This window comes from Melozone crissalis, unplaced genomic scaffold (genome assembly GCF_028551555.1).
Source record: "Melozone crissalis strain CALT ecotype California unplaced genomic scaffold, PUWL_Pcris_2 ptg000006l_1, whole genome shotgun sequence".
Lineage (NCBI taxonomy): Eukaryota > Metazoa > Chordata > Aves > Passeriformes > Passerellidae > Melozone > Melozone crissalis.
The window spans coordinates 37,550,130-37,566,228 of record NW_026535784.1 but is presented as its reverse complement, the minus strand read 5'-3'; the positions used below and the strand labels follow the sequence as shown (position 1 = coordinate 37,566,228).

At 39.7% G+C, this 16,099-nt stretch overlaps 1 protein-coding gene across 17 annotated transcripts in view; it reads left to right on the top strand.

Annotated features, from left to right (window-relative positions):
• The window catches only part of TRIM2 (tripartite motif containing 2), an 85,213-nt gene that overhangs the window by 44,002 nt on the left and 25,112 nt on the right, over positions 1 to 16,099 (top strand). For 8 of the 17 annotated variants that reach the window (XM_054291195.1, XM_054291132.1, XM_054291211.1 and 5 more), the window contains 4 exons: positions 5,719 to 5,900; positions 8,044 to 8,281; positions 14,520 to 14,671; positions 15,356 to 15,536. In XM_054291195.1, coding sequence (XP_054147170.1) covers positions 5,767 to 5,900; positions 8,044 to 8,281; positions 14,520 to 14,671; positions 15,356 to 15,536 — 705 coding nt within the window. In that variant the 5' untranslated portion in view covers positions 5,719 to 5,766. Of the gene's footprint in view, positions 1 to 729; positions 1,101 to 4,856; positions 4,915 to 5,718; positions 5,901 to 8,043; positions 8,282 to 14,519; positions 14,672 to 15,355; positions 15,537 to 16,099 lie in introns of those variants that run through there. The other 9 variants (XM_054291246.1, XM_054291158.1, XM_054291255.1 and 6 more) reach the window with 6 other exon arrangements.

Genomic DNA, 16,099 nt, shown 5'->3' with positions numbered 1-16,099 from the left:
GTAAATAGATTAACTATGATAATAATAATATACATTTTCATTAATGTTTATAGAAAAGTTGAACAGTCTGTTAGCTTTGATTCTCAAATTCCTTGAATATGAGCTTACTACTTGCTGCCTTGAATATTTGACTTGAGACTGAGTCAGGTCAAATATATGGCTCTGTAATAGAAGCTGCTGCTGGTTTGTGTGTCAGTAGCACACTTTTCCGGAGAGGCTCTTTGCTTCTGCTTTAAACATCTGGAGAGAGACTAAGAGCGTTTGTGGGGTCTTTTGTTGCTTCTTAAAGTTGGAGCAGGGAAGAATTACTTTCCAAGAAATACCCAGAATCCTGGAAAAATCCGAGTGAAATCATTAAATTTTAAACTTTATCTTCTTTATAAACGAAAGTGCTTTCGTTTTATCTCTGGCAGCTGTCCTGGTAATGGGTGTTATGTAATACTTACTCTCTCCTTCGGAGTTAAATCCTTTTTCCGATTTGTGAGTAGTATTTGCATATGTATTTCTTAGCTGCATTGACATGCCAGATGCACAGTGGTAGCTGTCTCCGCCCGCTAATCCTGTAATAACATTCTGGTGACCAAATTCAATGGCCGTGCGCGGAGCCTCGGAACAGCTGATTGCTGAGTAGGGAGGAAAAAAAAGAGCCCAGCGAATCTGGTTGCAGCTCTCTGCTGCATCCCCATCCCACAATCCCTTGCACCATTTGCTGCAGTCTTTCTACACAGGCTGAGTGAGAAAAAGATGTGCTAAATAAAGATTGATTGGTTTGAATCCTGAAGGGGTCTCCCACTTGTAAATGACCCAGGGAGAAAAAAAAAATTCATGACGACTTCACTGGGCCTCCTCTTATTCTTCCATTTTTCTTTCCACCTGTCCTCTTCATGGAATAGAGCGTCATTCCTTAGAGCACAAAATCTCTTGTGCATCTAATAATGATTGTGCTGTGATAGGGACTCCTTAGCAGTCTTAAGCGTGAGGCTTGAAATATTAACAGATGATGGTTTGTTCGTTTGGATTACTGCGGAACTGCAGCTCCGTCCCTGCAAGGATTTTATCCTCAGCACTGCACTGATTAAGCTATTTTTCTACAAAGATGGGTAGGTCTGAAATGCTCAAGTTTGCTCAGTGTTATTCCTGGTGGCTGCTGCTGGGTTGCTCCTGCTTTGGCCCCTGATTGTTCATTACATTTCTGCATGCTGTAAGAATGAAGAGGGTTGCTGTGTTTTAAACAAGGCACTAAGCTGATTGCAAGAGTGGGAGAGAAAGGAATGCAAATTTAGCTTATCAAGCCTTTTACACAAGTGGACTGTGTGGTGGTTCTGATTATTAATTTGCTCAGTGTATTCTGTATTGGCTAATCTGGGGGCTGCTGCTAGAAATAGCTTGAATCTGTTCTTTATTCCTACAGACTGTGGACAGGTGATCTATCTGTTTTAAGGACTTTAAAGCCTCCGCTCTCCCAGTCCTTGAAGCAACATTATTGAGGTTCCCCACCCTTTCTTATGGCTCTGGAGGCCTAACTGTTCCTTTGGAAACGTTGCCATTGGAAACCTATTCATTCATAGTACATGAATAGACCCTGTAGGTTGTGAATACCATTGATAAGAAGAGGATGAATAAGCTGTAAGCAATTTGTTCTCCTCAGGCTGTACTTTCAAGCTAGTTGCAGCTCTGGCTGGGTGGATTTCAGAGACAGCAGTGTATTGTAACACAAAATTCTGCTCTTTTAGGAATAAAATCCTGTGAAGTGAACAGTTACTTGATTCCTCAATGTCTTTTCTCGGCTGGGAAACTAATAGAGAATTTTCAGGAGTTCCAGAGCTCATTTGAGGATACTCTAGAAAGGATGCATTTTTCTGTTACATGTCTCTATTTGCCTGAAACAACTCTTCTGGAACTGTTATTTGCTATACCGACCGTGATTTTTTTCTTTTCCTCCTTTTCCAGTGCTATAGGAAGTTCCTTTCATATGGGTGGGGCCGCACCCTGGCTTTCCTGAAGGCATGCATGCATAGCGGGGCAAAGCTTTCCACTAGCTTTGAGAGCCATTGTTTTTTCCTTTCTTTGCTGTCCAGTATATTTTAAATGAAAATCGTATCTCCAAGCAGAAGGAAAAAGAGTGATGCTGTTTTTGGGGGGTGCTGGGAAGATAGCGATCCTTGAGCCTCAAAAGGGCGACAAAGGGAGTAAATTTCAGAACCCTTTACTGCGCTTGGTTTTCCGAACCCGAATTTGGTTTTGAGTGTGTGTGTGTGTGTGACAGATAAATGGGTGGGGGCTTATGTCTTGTTTGGTGCAATGTTTCCTAGTGCTTTAGCTTTGCATATTTAAATTAAAGAGTGTAACTACATGGAAAAGTAATAGCCCCGTTTTTGAAGCTCATGCTTTAGCTGCTCTATTTTGATTGTGAGACATAATGAACCTCTGAAAAGCACTCTGGCAGTTTTTGAGCTCAGAAGATGCTACTTTAAAAAAACCCCATTTTTCATGTTTTCATGTAGTGTTACTTTGCAAAATCTCACACTGCTAATACATTTAAAACTTACATTGCTGCAAGCATAGCAGTAAATCAGAAAAAATACTGTTGGATGAAATTCAAAAACGTTGTCTAAAATCTTCAGATTTTCTTCAAAGACTCTTTGATTGTACAGTTGCTTTCATTGAGTGAATGAGCAAAATTATCCTTCTCATAGCTACATCACATTCATCAAGATTACATCAAAGGTGGAATTGCCTTAGAAAGGCTGCCTTAGAGAGGCTGTATTAGCTGGTCGTTTAGTTTGAACTAACCCAATATTTTTTTTTCTGCCGACCTTAAAATCTCCTGCAAATCCCATACTCAAAAGATTTTTTTAAAGGGACTTTTAGTGTGAGAAGTTGTACCAGGTAGTGACCAAAGCTTGAAATGTACAGATGAAATTCTGTTTCCAGGTGCATGTTTTAAATCTGATTTATGTGAACACAGGGGATAAATGACAGTCATAGCCTGCTGCATTTCAGACAAATACAGAGTATTAAAAGCACTTATTTCTGAATCATTAATGGTTTCTTTTGTTGACAAAGCTTAAAGGATGAGCATTTGAAAAATAAAGTAGCTGGCATGAGATTTGTCTATGAAATGCTAAGAATTACTTGATTTTGTGGTGACATTGGAAGAATGTGAAAAACTAAGATGAAAACCAGGTTAAATCAGCATTATTTTTTTTCAGCCAGCAGCAGATTTTCTTGTGTAACCACTATGTGCTGTTGTAGCTTTACTTGATAAGGGAAAGATGAAGTACAGAAAATACCTGGCTGCTAGAGAACTTTCTTCTGTTAAATGACAGGCAGCATTCGCTGGAGACCTATTCTTTCATATCTTAAGTACAGCTTTTTCCAGTAGTTTATGTTCAGTCTATAACAAAAAAATTATACTGTTGGTGTGTCCAATGTGGAAACCATGCTTTTGATAAGAAATCCTCCTGCTTCTGATTATCTTCCCTGTTTTATTTGAGTCCCTGCCTCTAACATTTGGGGAGGGAGGGTGGGAGGCAAACACAGCTGTGCGAGTGGTAGAATGAATTTTCCTTTTGAAACATGTCGCTGATGTTCTGCATGTTAAGCTGCCAAATGTATGAATACGTTAATGGGAATTTTATTATCTGGTCTTTCTACTCTGTTTTGTAAAAGCCAGATATTTTGGTTCCATTTCTTGTAAAGCCACCTTTAACTCAAGCTTTTTAAAAGTAATGTGGTTTGCTAATTGATCTCCTAAGGTTAATTCTCTGTGATTTTTGGCATTTAAATAGGAAAAAATAATTTGTGTTTATGTAATACATTTTATCTTACTATAGGGATTTTTTTTTAATATTAAAAAATATGTAAAAGACGTGCTAATATTATCAATCCTGAAATCATGCATTTTTGGGTCATGAGTAAACGTGATATTTTATGAGTACTAGAGCAATTTTTATAATTGCAGTTTCCCCTTCCCCGGTATAAAAGGAAACAAAAGGACCTGCCATAAGTGTTTTCCATTGAATGAAATGTCAGTTACTGCTGTTGGGTATTTGAACTGTGAATAACTTCATGCTGCTGAATTTGCTAACACCGAGGCGATGCCCCAGGAACTTGTTATCAGGGAAGCCAGCAGAGCTGACTTATGATCCATAATCACTGTCATTATCCTAGAAATAGCCCCTTGCTCAGTGTAGTAAGTAAAACATAGCAGTATGGCTAAGTACACAGCTCAGGACGAGCAGCATGGGTTCAACTCTGACAGTCTAGTGTGCTGTTCGTTCAAGCACAGGAAGAAGACCTAATGTAACACTAACAATAAAATGCTACAGAGGTCATGCAAAGCATTCTGCTTTGCATGACCTTTGAACATGATCAGCAGAGGGCTTGTTGTTTCTGTCTTGGAAATCCTGAACTGCCCTCAAGCTAGATCTCAAATTGTCTGAAATGGGTGAGTAAAAAGGGGTAGAAATTGTTCAGGAAGCAGTTAGACCCCTCAGGAGTGTACCTGCAGAGAAGGCCGGCTGGGCTGCAGCTCAGAGAGAAGAGGAGCCGGTTCCGCTGTGGGTGCGGGAGGTCTGGCAGAGCTCGGTGCTGCGGCACTCGCGCCTGCACCTCCTGGCACTTCAGCCTGCTAGAAATGCTGATGGACAGCAGTTCCTGCTGGGCCACCCTGCCAGGGACGCTGCTTGCCAGGCTTCCCTAAACTATTTTAGCAGACAGTTTACTTTTTTCTGTGGTTGCTCCCATCCTTTTCCTCCTGTCTTCTCTTTTCATAATTTATTCTATTATTGGCTATAATCTGTATCTCCAGCTGAAAAGAACCTACGTTTTTCTCTCCCTGTGCCTTGTTCCAGGACAGGAGGCGTTCCAAGCCTGCTGCCATCTCTTTAACCTGCGATTTTAATTCTAACAGTTAGTAGACTTTTTTCTTAGCCTTTTATTTCATGCTTTATGTGCCAGATTATGAAGAATCCTCAGTCCTAGAAACATGATTCTTACTACTAGTTCTGCCTAGAATGACATTTTTATTGCATTTATTATTTGGATGTGCTTCACCCTGCTATTGCTGATTCTCAGTGGCTATCAGTTGCCTCTTCTTTGCTCTTTTATCATGAGGATTTTCATTGTGTCTACCTCATCCCTACTGGTGATGCAGAATTTAAGCATTTCTTCCCAGGGGCTGTCTGGTTCAGAGGCTTCCTGTAGTCAAAATCTACGATATTTTTGGCAATACCAGCACCGACAAGGGAAAAAATTGTTAGGTGAACAATTTTCAAACTCTGTCTGTGATGCAGCCATTTGACTGGCTGGTGCAGTTCCAGTTTGAGCATTTTGCCAGCAGTACTGTAGACGTAAGAAATCCGATGTTTGTTAGCGCTGGCTGAACCTATTGGCACAAGAATGTTTTCATCATGGGTTTTCTTTAAAACCAGACAGTCCCGTAACTCTTTCAGTCCAGAGGCAGCATGCCTTTCCAGAATGCTGAGGCAAAGGTGTTGTAGATGTTGCTGACTGTTTGCCTGGCTGTCATCAGTGATAATCCATTTTAGAAGTTTAATTCTTTCTTGTTTTGGTTTTATATGGAAGTATGAATTCCTGCATAAGGATAAAACATGAGTGGAATTGTCAAAGATTTTGTTATTTCATTGAGTTTATAAGCCGTTTTTCTTATTTTTTTTCTTTTCTTCTTTACTTCTTTTTCCCACCCTGCTCCAGCAGTGTGCAGGGTAGAAGGGAACAGGACCCACATGTCAGTGGTCTAGGATGGCCAGTGAAGGCTCCAACATCCCAAGTCCTGTGGTCCGTCAGATTGACAAGCAGTTTCTGATTTGCAGCATATGCCTGGACCGTTACAAGAACCCCAAAGTACTTCCCTGCCTGCACACTTTCTGTGAGAGGTAAGTCCTTTCCTCAGGCTGGTAACTCAGGATTTGTGTCATGCTGCAAGCACAGGACAAGGCATCCTTTAGTGGAACGGGACTTTCCCCTTTACTTGTACATGTCCTGTTAAGGCATGATAAAGTCTGGGAAGGCTGGAGAGGAAGAGATGTAGAAAAACATATTTGTGTCATGCAGGAAGAAGAGACAGCAGTGGCATATTTGGAATACATTCCCTTTATGCAAGAGTAAACAAAAAGTAAATCCAATTAAACTAATGAATATGGTTACTACAGTGTGAAAGGTGATGATAGCCAGAATTTGGACCTCAAGTTAATGGTCTCAAATTTATTCTGATTATCGTGTAATTAGAAGCAAGAAAAAAAATATTTGTTGATTTACTAAGTCAATAAGTAATTATCCCATCCTTTTAATGTCCAAGAGTTTTACATGATATATACATTATTAATAACCCGAGATTAAATGTCTTCATTATTCTGCAGTTTGGTTGACTGAAGTGGGAAAACTCTCTGGAAAGAGATGTGATAAACCAACCTGCCTTTTACTGTCTTTGGCTGAATGAACTGCATATGCATAATGATACTTTAACGTTGCATTATCCATCAAATTGTGAAAAATACAGGCCTGCAGAAAAGTTTGGTGAAGAATCAATGGTTAGTTCTTAATCTGATGATGAGATGCAACTCTGGATTGTATATTGAATGGCAGTAGAATGTTTATAAATGGTATATAGCGGTGTGAACACATTTAATTTAGGAGATTTCCACCTTTTAGGAAGAATTGTGGTGTGAATCTCTAATTTTGCACAGGGTGAAAGAAAAATTTTGGATCTCTGCCTGTGTCAGATGAACCGATCTTTTGTAGAACAATAGGAAATACCAGCATTAAAAAAGGCTGCACTGAAACTCTTACTGAAGTCAGTGAGACAAGATTTTCACCATCATGTGTTAAGTTTCCTGACTTCTGTTCATGTGTAAAGCCTAAGGTTAGCTTCTGGTTTTCACTGTAATCCTCTTAGGCTGATCTGGTTATGGAGAGAAGCTGGAAGAACTCTTCCAGTGAAGTGTTGATGTGCAAAGTCTAAGCTCTCCTTTCATGGAGCCCTTACTGGGGGGTCAGGAGGAGGGCTGCCAGGGGAAGATGAAGAGTGGTGCAACCAAAACCCTTGTAAAGGGCTTGTGGAGCTGTGTGAGGTCACACTTTCTCAGCTGGCATCTCATGAGGAATTTGGTGTAGCACTGCTCCCCTTAAGAACTGCATTCTGCAAAGCCTCTTCTGCTTACAGGACCATATTGAATATAGGATATTGCATGCAACTGTATATTGCATGCCCAGGCAGGTGTTAACTTTATTTCCAAAGCCAAAAGTGGCCTTAAGTCTCACCTGGGCCAGCCTGATGCATATTGTGCATATTGTTGATTGCTGAACTTTTGTGTCAGATTTATACTCTGTGAAATTTATTTTTTCTGAAAAACATCAACACTGCCCTCCCAATCAAACACAAACAAAAATTTCCTCCAAAACTCCCCTTAACATAAACTGTGATAACATAGCAGGTAGTTCCCCATGTCATAAAGAAAGCTCTGTTGATTTTGGGTAGCTGCCAAATAACTTTCCAAATTGAAATACATGAAAAAATTTCCTTTGATTTTATTGGGACTATGTTTTACCTCTGAAACACTAAACCCACAAACACAAGTTATTAAAGGAGATTCTGTTGGAAAGACAAGGGTCAAGCATCAATTAGTCAGTTAAAGGCACAGGCTCAAATACTTGATGCAACTTCATGTCTGTCAGACTTTATCAGATAAATTCAAAATTTTTACTGCATAAAACATCCTGTGAGCAGCATGCAGTAGGCATCTGAAAGCATGATCAACTGCATGAATATCCCAAAAAAGGCATGTAACTCTTTTAATGATGTCTGCTTATTGAACCTTTTTTTTTCATGTGGCAGAGTAAAAAAACGTTTAAATGAAAAATTATTCCCCATAATCACTTTTGCTTCAGAAGCCTGTTTGATGTACTTTTATAAGTAGGGGTAGCACTATTTCAAACCAGCTCTTTAACTGATGAAAGGGCTTTTTTCCCTCTTTGATGATACTTTCCCTTTCTTTCTCCTTCCACCTTCCTTCCCCATAGGTGTTTACAGAATTACATTCCAGCCCATAGCTTAACCCTTTCTTGCCCCGTGTGCCGCCAGACCTCCATTCTGCCAGAGAAAGGGGTTTCTGCACTCCAGAACAACTTCTTTATCACCAACCTGATGGATGTCCTGCAGCGAACGCCGGACAACAGCATTGAGGAGTCCTCCATCTTGGAGACTGTCACTGCTGTTGCTGCAGGCAAACCACTCTCCTGCCCCAATCATGATGGAAATGTAAGTGAGACAGCCGCCTGTGCTGTGTGCAGGCATTGATATGTGCTGACTTGTCTGTGTTTCATGGGTGTCTTTTTCTAAAGAGAAAGCAGGGGAAGTAAATCATACTATTTCTTTGATTTTATAATATATCAGCAAAACACAATTGATTCTTCAAATTAACTCAAATGTTTTCAGTGGAGCATCTTGAAGTAGTCAGGATGTTATTTTATCTTACCAGTCATCTGGGATGATGATGTCTTTTGGCACATTTGGTCAGAATTATTGTCCTGCAAGTACTGAACCTTGTGCCTTTACTTCTTTGGGTTGGGTTTCCTTAGCCCTTGTAGCATCAGCTGTTGCTGTGGCTAGCTGTGTGTTTGTCTGGCAATATGTGACAAGGACCTTATGAGTTTTACTGACCTGCACGCTAGGGCAGTACCAAAAGATATGTGAACATATTAACACAGAACCAAATAAAAGTGATTCCTAGCTCAAATAAAAGTGATTCCTAGCGTAGGACGCTTTGGATCAGCACAGGCTAGAAACAGAGCACTTCTGTTTATCTGCAGTGTTTTGTGGATCTCTCATATCAGTTCTTGGAGGCTGCTTTGTTTTTTCCTTTTGCCTACTCTTTTTACCTAGCATGTCCTCAACCACATCCTCAAATCATATCAGTATATTCATTGGCAAGTGCCCCCAACTGAGTTAACTCTGCTTACTTCACAATTTTCAGTGTTAACCTGTGTAACTTCATGATAGGCATATGAGCTCCTGACTCATAGGTTAACTTATGCAAATATGTAAATAGAGACTGCAAAACTCAGAAATGCTGTATTGTAAACTGAATGTTGTGCTTCTATGCAAGCTAAGAAACATGCCAGTAGTTTAAGACAACTTTCTGGGGACTGTGTTATTTGATACTCAGTGTAGGTACATTGGTTGTGTAGGAGTAATTCAGCTGATGGGTAGTGATTACTGTAATAGAGGAATAGCTCAGTTCCTTCTCTCTTGGAATTAGGTGGACTTGTAGAACTGATGTTGGACTCTGATTAATGAATAACTGGTGTAACTTTTAAAAATATGTACTATACTAATGTGTGTGTAGTGGTTACTGATTAATGCATTCCTAGTTTTTGTTTGCATTTTATTTGCCCTCTTTAGAATGAATCATAGTTGTTTTCTGACATGGCCATTTTGATAGGAGCCATTTGATTGAGAAATGCAGAAAAAGGTCAAAATTAAGGTATTATTTGTTTTGTGTTTTAAATTATCAGCTGATTATTCTTTGGGTATGTTTAAAAAAACCTGGCTTGTCTACAATCAAAAACATGCCACCTTATACCTCTCTGAGAACTCCTTTATAAGGAAAGGTGCATTTGTAAGTCCTCTAAACCAACTTGGCTTGCCTTGAAACACAGCATGCCATTTAGGATGCTGAGTAGTGATGGAAACATTGTAGTGTGTGATGGGAACATCCTCTCGCTTCAGTAGGCATCTGGGAGGGTTGGGGTTAGCCTGAGGGTGACTCCAATTTAAAGCTTTGTGAAGCTAAGAAATGAAAAGCTAAGTGCACACATTAGTCCATGTGATGGGAGGAGCTGAGGTAAGATTTGGGGAGAGCTGCTTGAGGCTGGCCATGTGGGTCTGGCTGCAAGGGTGCACAGGACAAGGTGCTGGGCACCTTAAGCCTCACTGAGGAAATGGGATTCTGCTGGCTTTATAGGTTCAGGACACAAGAGCACTGTGTGGCAAATAGGTTAGATATTAGGAAATATCTAAAACATCTGCATCCAGAATGTCTTCCCTGGAATGTGATTCCCAGGGCAGTGGTCACAGCATCAAGCCTGCCAGAGTTCCAGAAGCATTTGGACAATGCTTTTAGGCCCATGATGTGACTCTTGGGGCGGTCCTTGGCAGGGCCAGGAGTTTGATTTCGATGATCCTTGTAGGTCCCTTCCAGCTCAGGATATTCTATGATTCTAAGTGCCTGGCTGCTAGTAACTTTACTGGGGGCTTCAGGAAATGAAAAAAGATTGAGCTGGCAGCTGGAGGAGAATGCCTTTACAGAAGCAGCAGTCATTCTGCACTAAATCCAGTCACCATTAATTTTTACATATTGTTTCAGGTAGGGTCAGACCCATTGTATTTTTACTATTTGCATCAAATATGTTTCTTTTAAATATTACCAGTTTTTCTTCATATTAGCTTGGAAATAAGTTTCTGATTAAACAAGTTTTTTTTTCTATCATTTCAGCCATCCTGGACTTAAACCTCTCTGATTAAGATAGAAACTGATGCAGAGATACTTTCTCATTTGCTTGCCTGTCTGCTTGGAACTTAGCCTTCCTCAGGCCATGTAGATTAGATACTTTCCCTTCCCAGTTGGTCTCCTATTCCCATCACTCATATTTTCCATATGTGTACGTTTACTTTATACCTTCTGTGCACATTCTCCCATCCTCTCTTGTGGCAGCTTTGTTCTGTGTCTTCTTATGAAGAATGAAACTTAGTTTGTAGTATCTTAACCAACTTTTGTTTTAAGATCTTTTGTATTACCTGTGCCTGAACTATAAAAAAACGCTTCCTCATTTTGACCCACCATGGAGCACAAGTGTATGTTCCTGTTAAATCAAGGTTATGGGGCACATATGGAACTTTTGAACCAGTAGAAGATTCTTATCTTCTGCCTACACATTAAAATAAGATTGGCTTTATTCTCAGGTGTGAAACACCTGCAGCTCTTATGTATGAAAGCATTCTGGATTTGAAACATTGATCTACAATCATTTAGGGGAAGTACAAAAGCCAGGGCAGGAAAAGCTATGAAATTCTAACTCCATTGTATGTAATCAGTTGTGTAGCCTCTGAAATGTCTATACTTGGGTTTTGTTTGAATTTGAACTGAAAACCAGCTCAGAGTGAAGGATCCATGTTTTTACAATGTAGAAGGTGGGGCAATGTATTTTCTGCCTCTAGAGTGTAACAAGAGAGGATACACAGTATTAAATTAAACCCTTTTAACAAGAGAGAATGCCTTCTCTCTGACTAGCTTTTTCTCAAAAGATCATAGCATAGCTTGGCAACTTGACAGGCATAAGATCTTTCCTTCAAAAACACTTCCTGAACTTGTGGAGCTGTTGCTTACTGCCTGTATGCTTCTCTTAGAAAAATAAAAAAATCACCTATCCTTGATATTCTTATGAAGTGACTTCATATCTTACCTTTTAACCCCTTGGTTTTTCTCCTCACCTCTGTACTTCCCACCATGTCACTTACTCATGTATCCCATTAAAGTGTAATCTGTGGGTAGGGCAAAAGCTGTGACTAGGGAGGGAGAGAAGCACACATTCTAAATTTTATCAGGTAGCTCAGAGGTGCCCTCAGGTAATTCAAACTTACATTCTTTAGAAAGCGAAAGCACACAAAGCTAAGGTGCACTCTAGCCCTGGGACAGAGGAATTAAGCATGTGTGTGTGACATGAGGAAGGTGGGTGGCAAAGAGCTGACTCATCCTTTTGCTGTAGACTGCTCTTTTAATTCAAACATAGAGAAAGCAGAGGCTGAGCAATGTGATTTTACAAATGTGATTTTAGAGAAGAGGGGCTTGTGATTGGTGAGAGCTTTTTCGTCAAGACCTGAACTTTGAAGGGCTGGAATTAGTGTGTCTTGGCTTTGTGAAATCTAGTTCAGAAGTACTTGGATCCTTGATTATGCAATTTTAAAAGTTTCTGTAAATTCAGTTGAAGTATAGTAGTGAAGATGTGCATGGGTCTCTAGTTACATCATTGTGCTGAAATATGCTGGTCTGGTTTAAGGTAGGAATTACTGGATGGGATTTCAGAACTGGTGGGTATTAATTCACATTTCATTACAGCTAATGAGAATGTTCTCGTTGAATTTGCGGAAATACAGCTGAAGCCAGTGCTGCATGCTACAGTATATCCTGTCCTAGAGTTCTCTAGAATTTGGAAAGTAGAGGCAAATGTCCTTTTCTGAGATATTTTGTAGGGCAAACCTGTCATAATGAAAATTTTTTTTGGAGATTCACAAAATGTGATGCTCACATTGGGCATGGAGGGGAGAAATGAAAAGTCAGTGATACTTGTCTGTCTGTAGTTAGAATTCAGTCTTGCCTGATTAAGAGATGCTAAGAAAAAAATAGGAAATTAGCCTATCTAGACAGTTGAAGGTTTGATTGTATTATGAGGTTTTCCTTCTCCTTCATCTATGCACAATACAAAAATTATAGTGGGAAGTGAAAGCTGCTTCTCTCGAGACATTTTGAATTTGAGTCAAAGACACCTTTTTCTATATAGAGATACACATTAGGTCTTTGTGATTTGTTTGTTATTTGAACTTCTGTCTTTCCCTGATGCTTAAATAAAGAGGAGGAAAGTTGTTTAGGCTGAACACCCTTAATGCCAATGAGATGCTTCCTTTCTTCTATATGTGGCTGCAAATATAATGATGTTTATTATGGGGTGGTTAGTAGAGAACAGAAATACTAAATTATTCTAATCACTGTATCCAAAGATTAAAATACTGAATAAATAAAGGGCGTGTTGAAATATCTTGAACCTAAGCATTAAATTTTTGAGAGGCAGAAAGTTGAATTTAGGACACTCATGCAAAATAAATGAATTAATTTTTTTGGCCATATAAGAAGATTTCAGAGTTTCCTAGTAAAGTATTATTCTTTTTGACTGCTTCTGATTGCAGACTTTTGAAGCCTTTGAAAAGAACTTAAATCCTAAACTCTGTTTAACTGATTTCCTCTATGCACTGTAAGAATGCATCAAATCACAGTGCCTACCAAAGTAACTATCAGGCCTCGGAGACCTACTACAATGAGACTGCTAAATTCACAGTGACTGGAGTAGTGTTCATGAGGGTTGACATTGTTTTGAAGGTTTACTTTTTTTTCCTGTTGCTGATCTATTTGATGTTACACAGGTTATTTGGATCAACTTTTAAATTTTCTGAGCTTACATGAGTGGCTGACAAATGACTAAACCCTCACTGCACGTGAATCCCATATCTTGTGAATTGAGATAAGAGGGAAGAATGGGAATAGGACAGAAAGGAGCTTATCAGAGGAAAATCCTGTTAATGCTCACAGCCGCACGCAAAACATGGTCATTGCATCCCCCTCCTTAATTCTCAAGATGCCTTGGAGCAGCCTGGTATTTTGCACGGTGCTGTTACAAATCCCTCTGCTCACCTGAAAACAGCTGGTTCTACACAACCATCTCATCAACCAACAAATCCAGCACAACCATTTTTGTGCAGGATGTCTGAGTGCCAGAAGCATCAACTGAATTATTCAAGATTCTGATGCTATGCTCTGAATGCAAAGGAGCTGCCAATGTCTTGCTTTGAAGCATATACTACAAACTTCCTCATATCCTTTTTAATAACCCTAAAAGGCTTTGTGCCCAAGGACTTACTAGCTGGGAAAGAAAGTCTCATGCCAAATTTGCATATATGTGCATTATTTTGACTAACATGCGATTTTGGGCACAGGACTTCTCTGTTTCTTTCCCTTCATGAATATATTCAGAATTTGGGTTATCTATTACATGTAAAGATCTATTTTTATCTCTAAAGAGCATCTTGCTGGGTACTTAAGAGGTTGAAACAATCTCCTCCTCTTTCAAGTGTAGATCAGCATTCCAATTACAATCTCAGATATGAGGTTTTAATGGTTTTAAGGGATTAGTAATGGGATATGGAGATTTTTCCTTGCAGCATGTAGATTCATTTAGGGTGCTTTCCTCCAGCAAATAAACTTGTTGTTTGGTGATTTCCACTGAGTTTGTGTTTCAAGAGTGACCCTGTTATGAAAAACAGCCTAAGTTTACACTTTCTTTAGCAAACCCTATGAGAAGACTAAGGATTGAGTTAATGAGGGCAGTTGAATGCCTGGTTTTTTTGAGTTGTTTCATGGAGTCTGTAAGAGAAACCCCAAAACTTACTATTACACAGTACAAAGATGATGTTAGGACCAGCAATGATGTTCAGTTCACAGGCTGCTGTTCTGACACTTTATTATAGAATTAAGTGCTTTTAAATTAGCATTTTAATATAAAATATGTAAGAATAACAGCCATCTTTTAGGCAGTAAATTATTTGTGCATAAGAAAACAGAAGCTTTGTCTCAGAGCTTGGCTAATAAACGAGTTCAAGACTCACTAAGATGTGCTTTGAGTTATGTTCCTGCTGCCATGTTTGAGTGCAGAGTTGTGCACTTTTCCAGGTGATGGAGTTTTACTGCCAGTCCTGTGAGACAGCCATGTGCCGGGAGTGCACCGAGGGAGAGCATGCAGAGCATCCCACGGTACCACTCAAGGATGTGGTGGAGCAACACAAGGCTTCCCTCCAAGTCCAGTTGGATGCTGTCAACAAAAGGTATGGGGACTCCACTGACTGTTTTCCATTTTCAGTTTTATCACTGGCTTCCTGTGCTGACTGGGGTAGATGTTTTAATGTGCTGGTTCCGTGGGTGTTTACCTAGGAAATGGGGATAGTGAGGCTAGCATAAGGACAAAAAATGCATTGGGTGGGATGTACTGAGGGGTTAGCAAAAAGAGCAAAAGATTCCTGTCTGTCTTTTACAAAAGAGAGGCCATTAGAAATGCAAGTGTCGTGCAAAGAAGGGGCATAAAATGCTAAGGAGGAAACTGCTGTCCAGTCATGAATTTAATGATAGCTAACTAAATAATGCTGGTTGTTAAAAAGACAGGTACAAACACTACGGTGGCAAAATGGCTTAAAAAAAAAAAAAGAAAAAGTGGGATAAATCTAGTTATATCTTCTCAAGTAGATATACAGCATAAAGGACAGGATCCAAGGCCTCATTGTTGGCAATGCTTAAAGTCTAATGGATTTGCACAGGGAAGGACTGTGGCTTAGCCTTATTTTATCAGACCAGACCCACTGTGTGGTTATAAAAGGAATGAACTTACTTCTGGGAAATGACCAAATTTAAAGACAGCCTGCTGATGAGAGGGTTTAATCAAAAGATACCAGGGCAAGGGCCAATGTTTAATGACTTTTGAAACCGCAATCTTTGTAATTTAATTCCTCCCTCAGGCTTCCAGAGATTGACTCAGCGCTTCACTTTATATCTGAAATCATACACCAGTTAACCAATCAAAAGGCTAGCATCGTAGATGACATTCATTCCACTTTTGATGAACTCCAGAAGACTTTAAATGTGCGAAAGAGCGTGCTGCTCATGGAGCTGGAAGTGAATTATGGCCTTAAACACAAAGTAAGAGGTATTTTTTGCTTCAGTGAAAAGCTGTTACTTTAATCAGCCAGTTTTTACAAATGATGCAGGACGCCAGTTTGACAAATCGTGTCTGAGATCCATAGAACTTTGTTTTCCCAAAATCAGATGCTGCAGAGCCTTGCTTGTGGGTGCTCAGCCTTATAAGATGACCATGAAGATACAGGCCAAACAGTTTATTCTGAAGAACTGAGTAAGGCTGCCTGTTTTGTCTCAAAGCACTGTTTTCCTTTCCAGTGCTTGGTAACCTATTTCATGTCAGATGTCACCTGTTGGAATACAAAACGATTAGAGGGACATCTCACTTTCTTGGGGGAATGAGGAGAGTAACAAGTTGCAGAGCTGCATTCATTCTTTTACTGCCTATCTGGATGATTGATTCTGGGGGTTTTCCCCCTATATGGTAGACCAAGCTTCAGAGGAAGAAAACAGAAAACTGTACTTTTACAAAGCAAAGCCTGTAACATGGAGGGTAGAGATTTTATTGAGGATTATTAGGTCTGAATCAGGATAATTAAAGAATTTAGTCCTTATTTTCCTGTGCA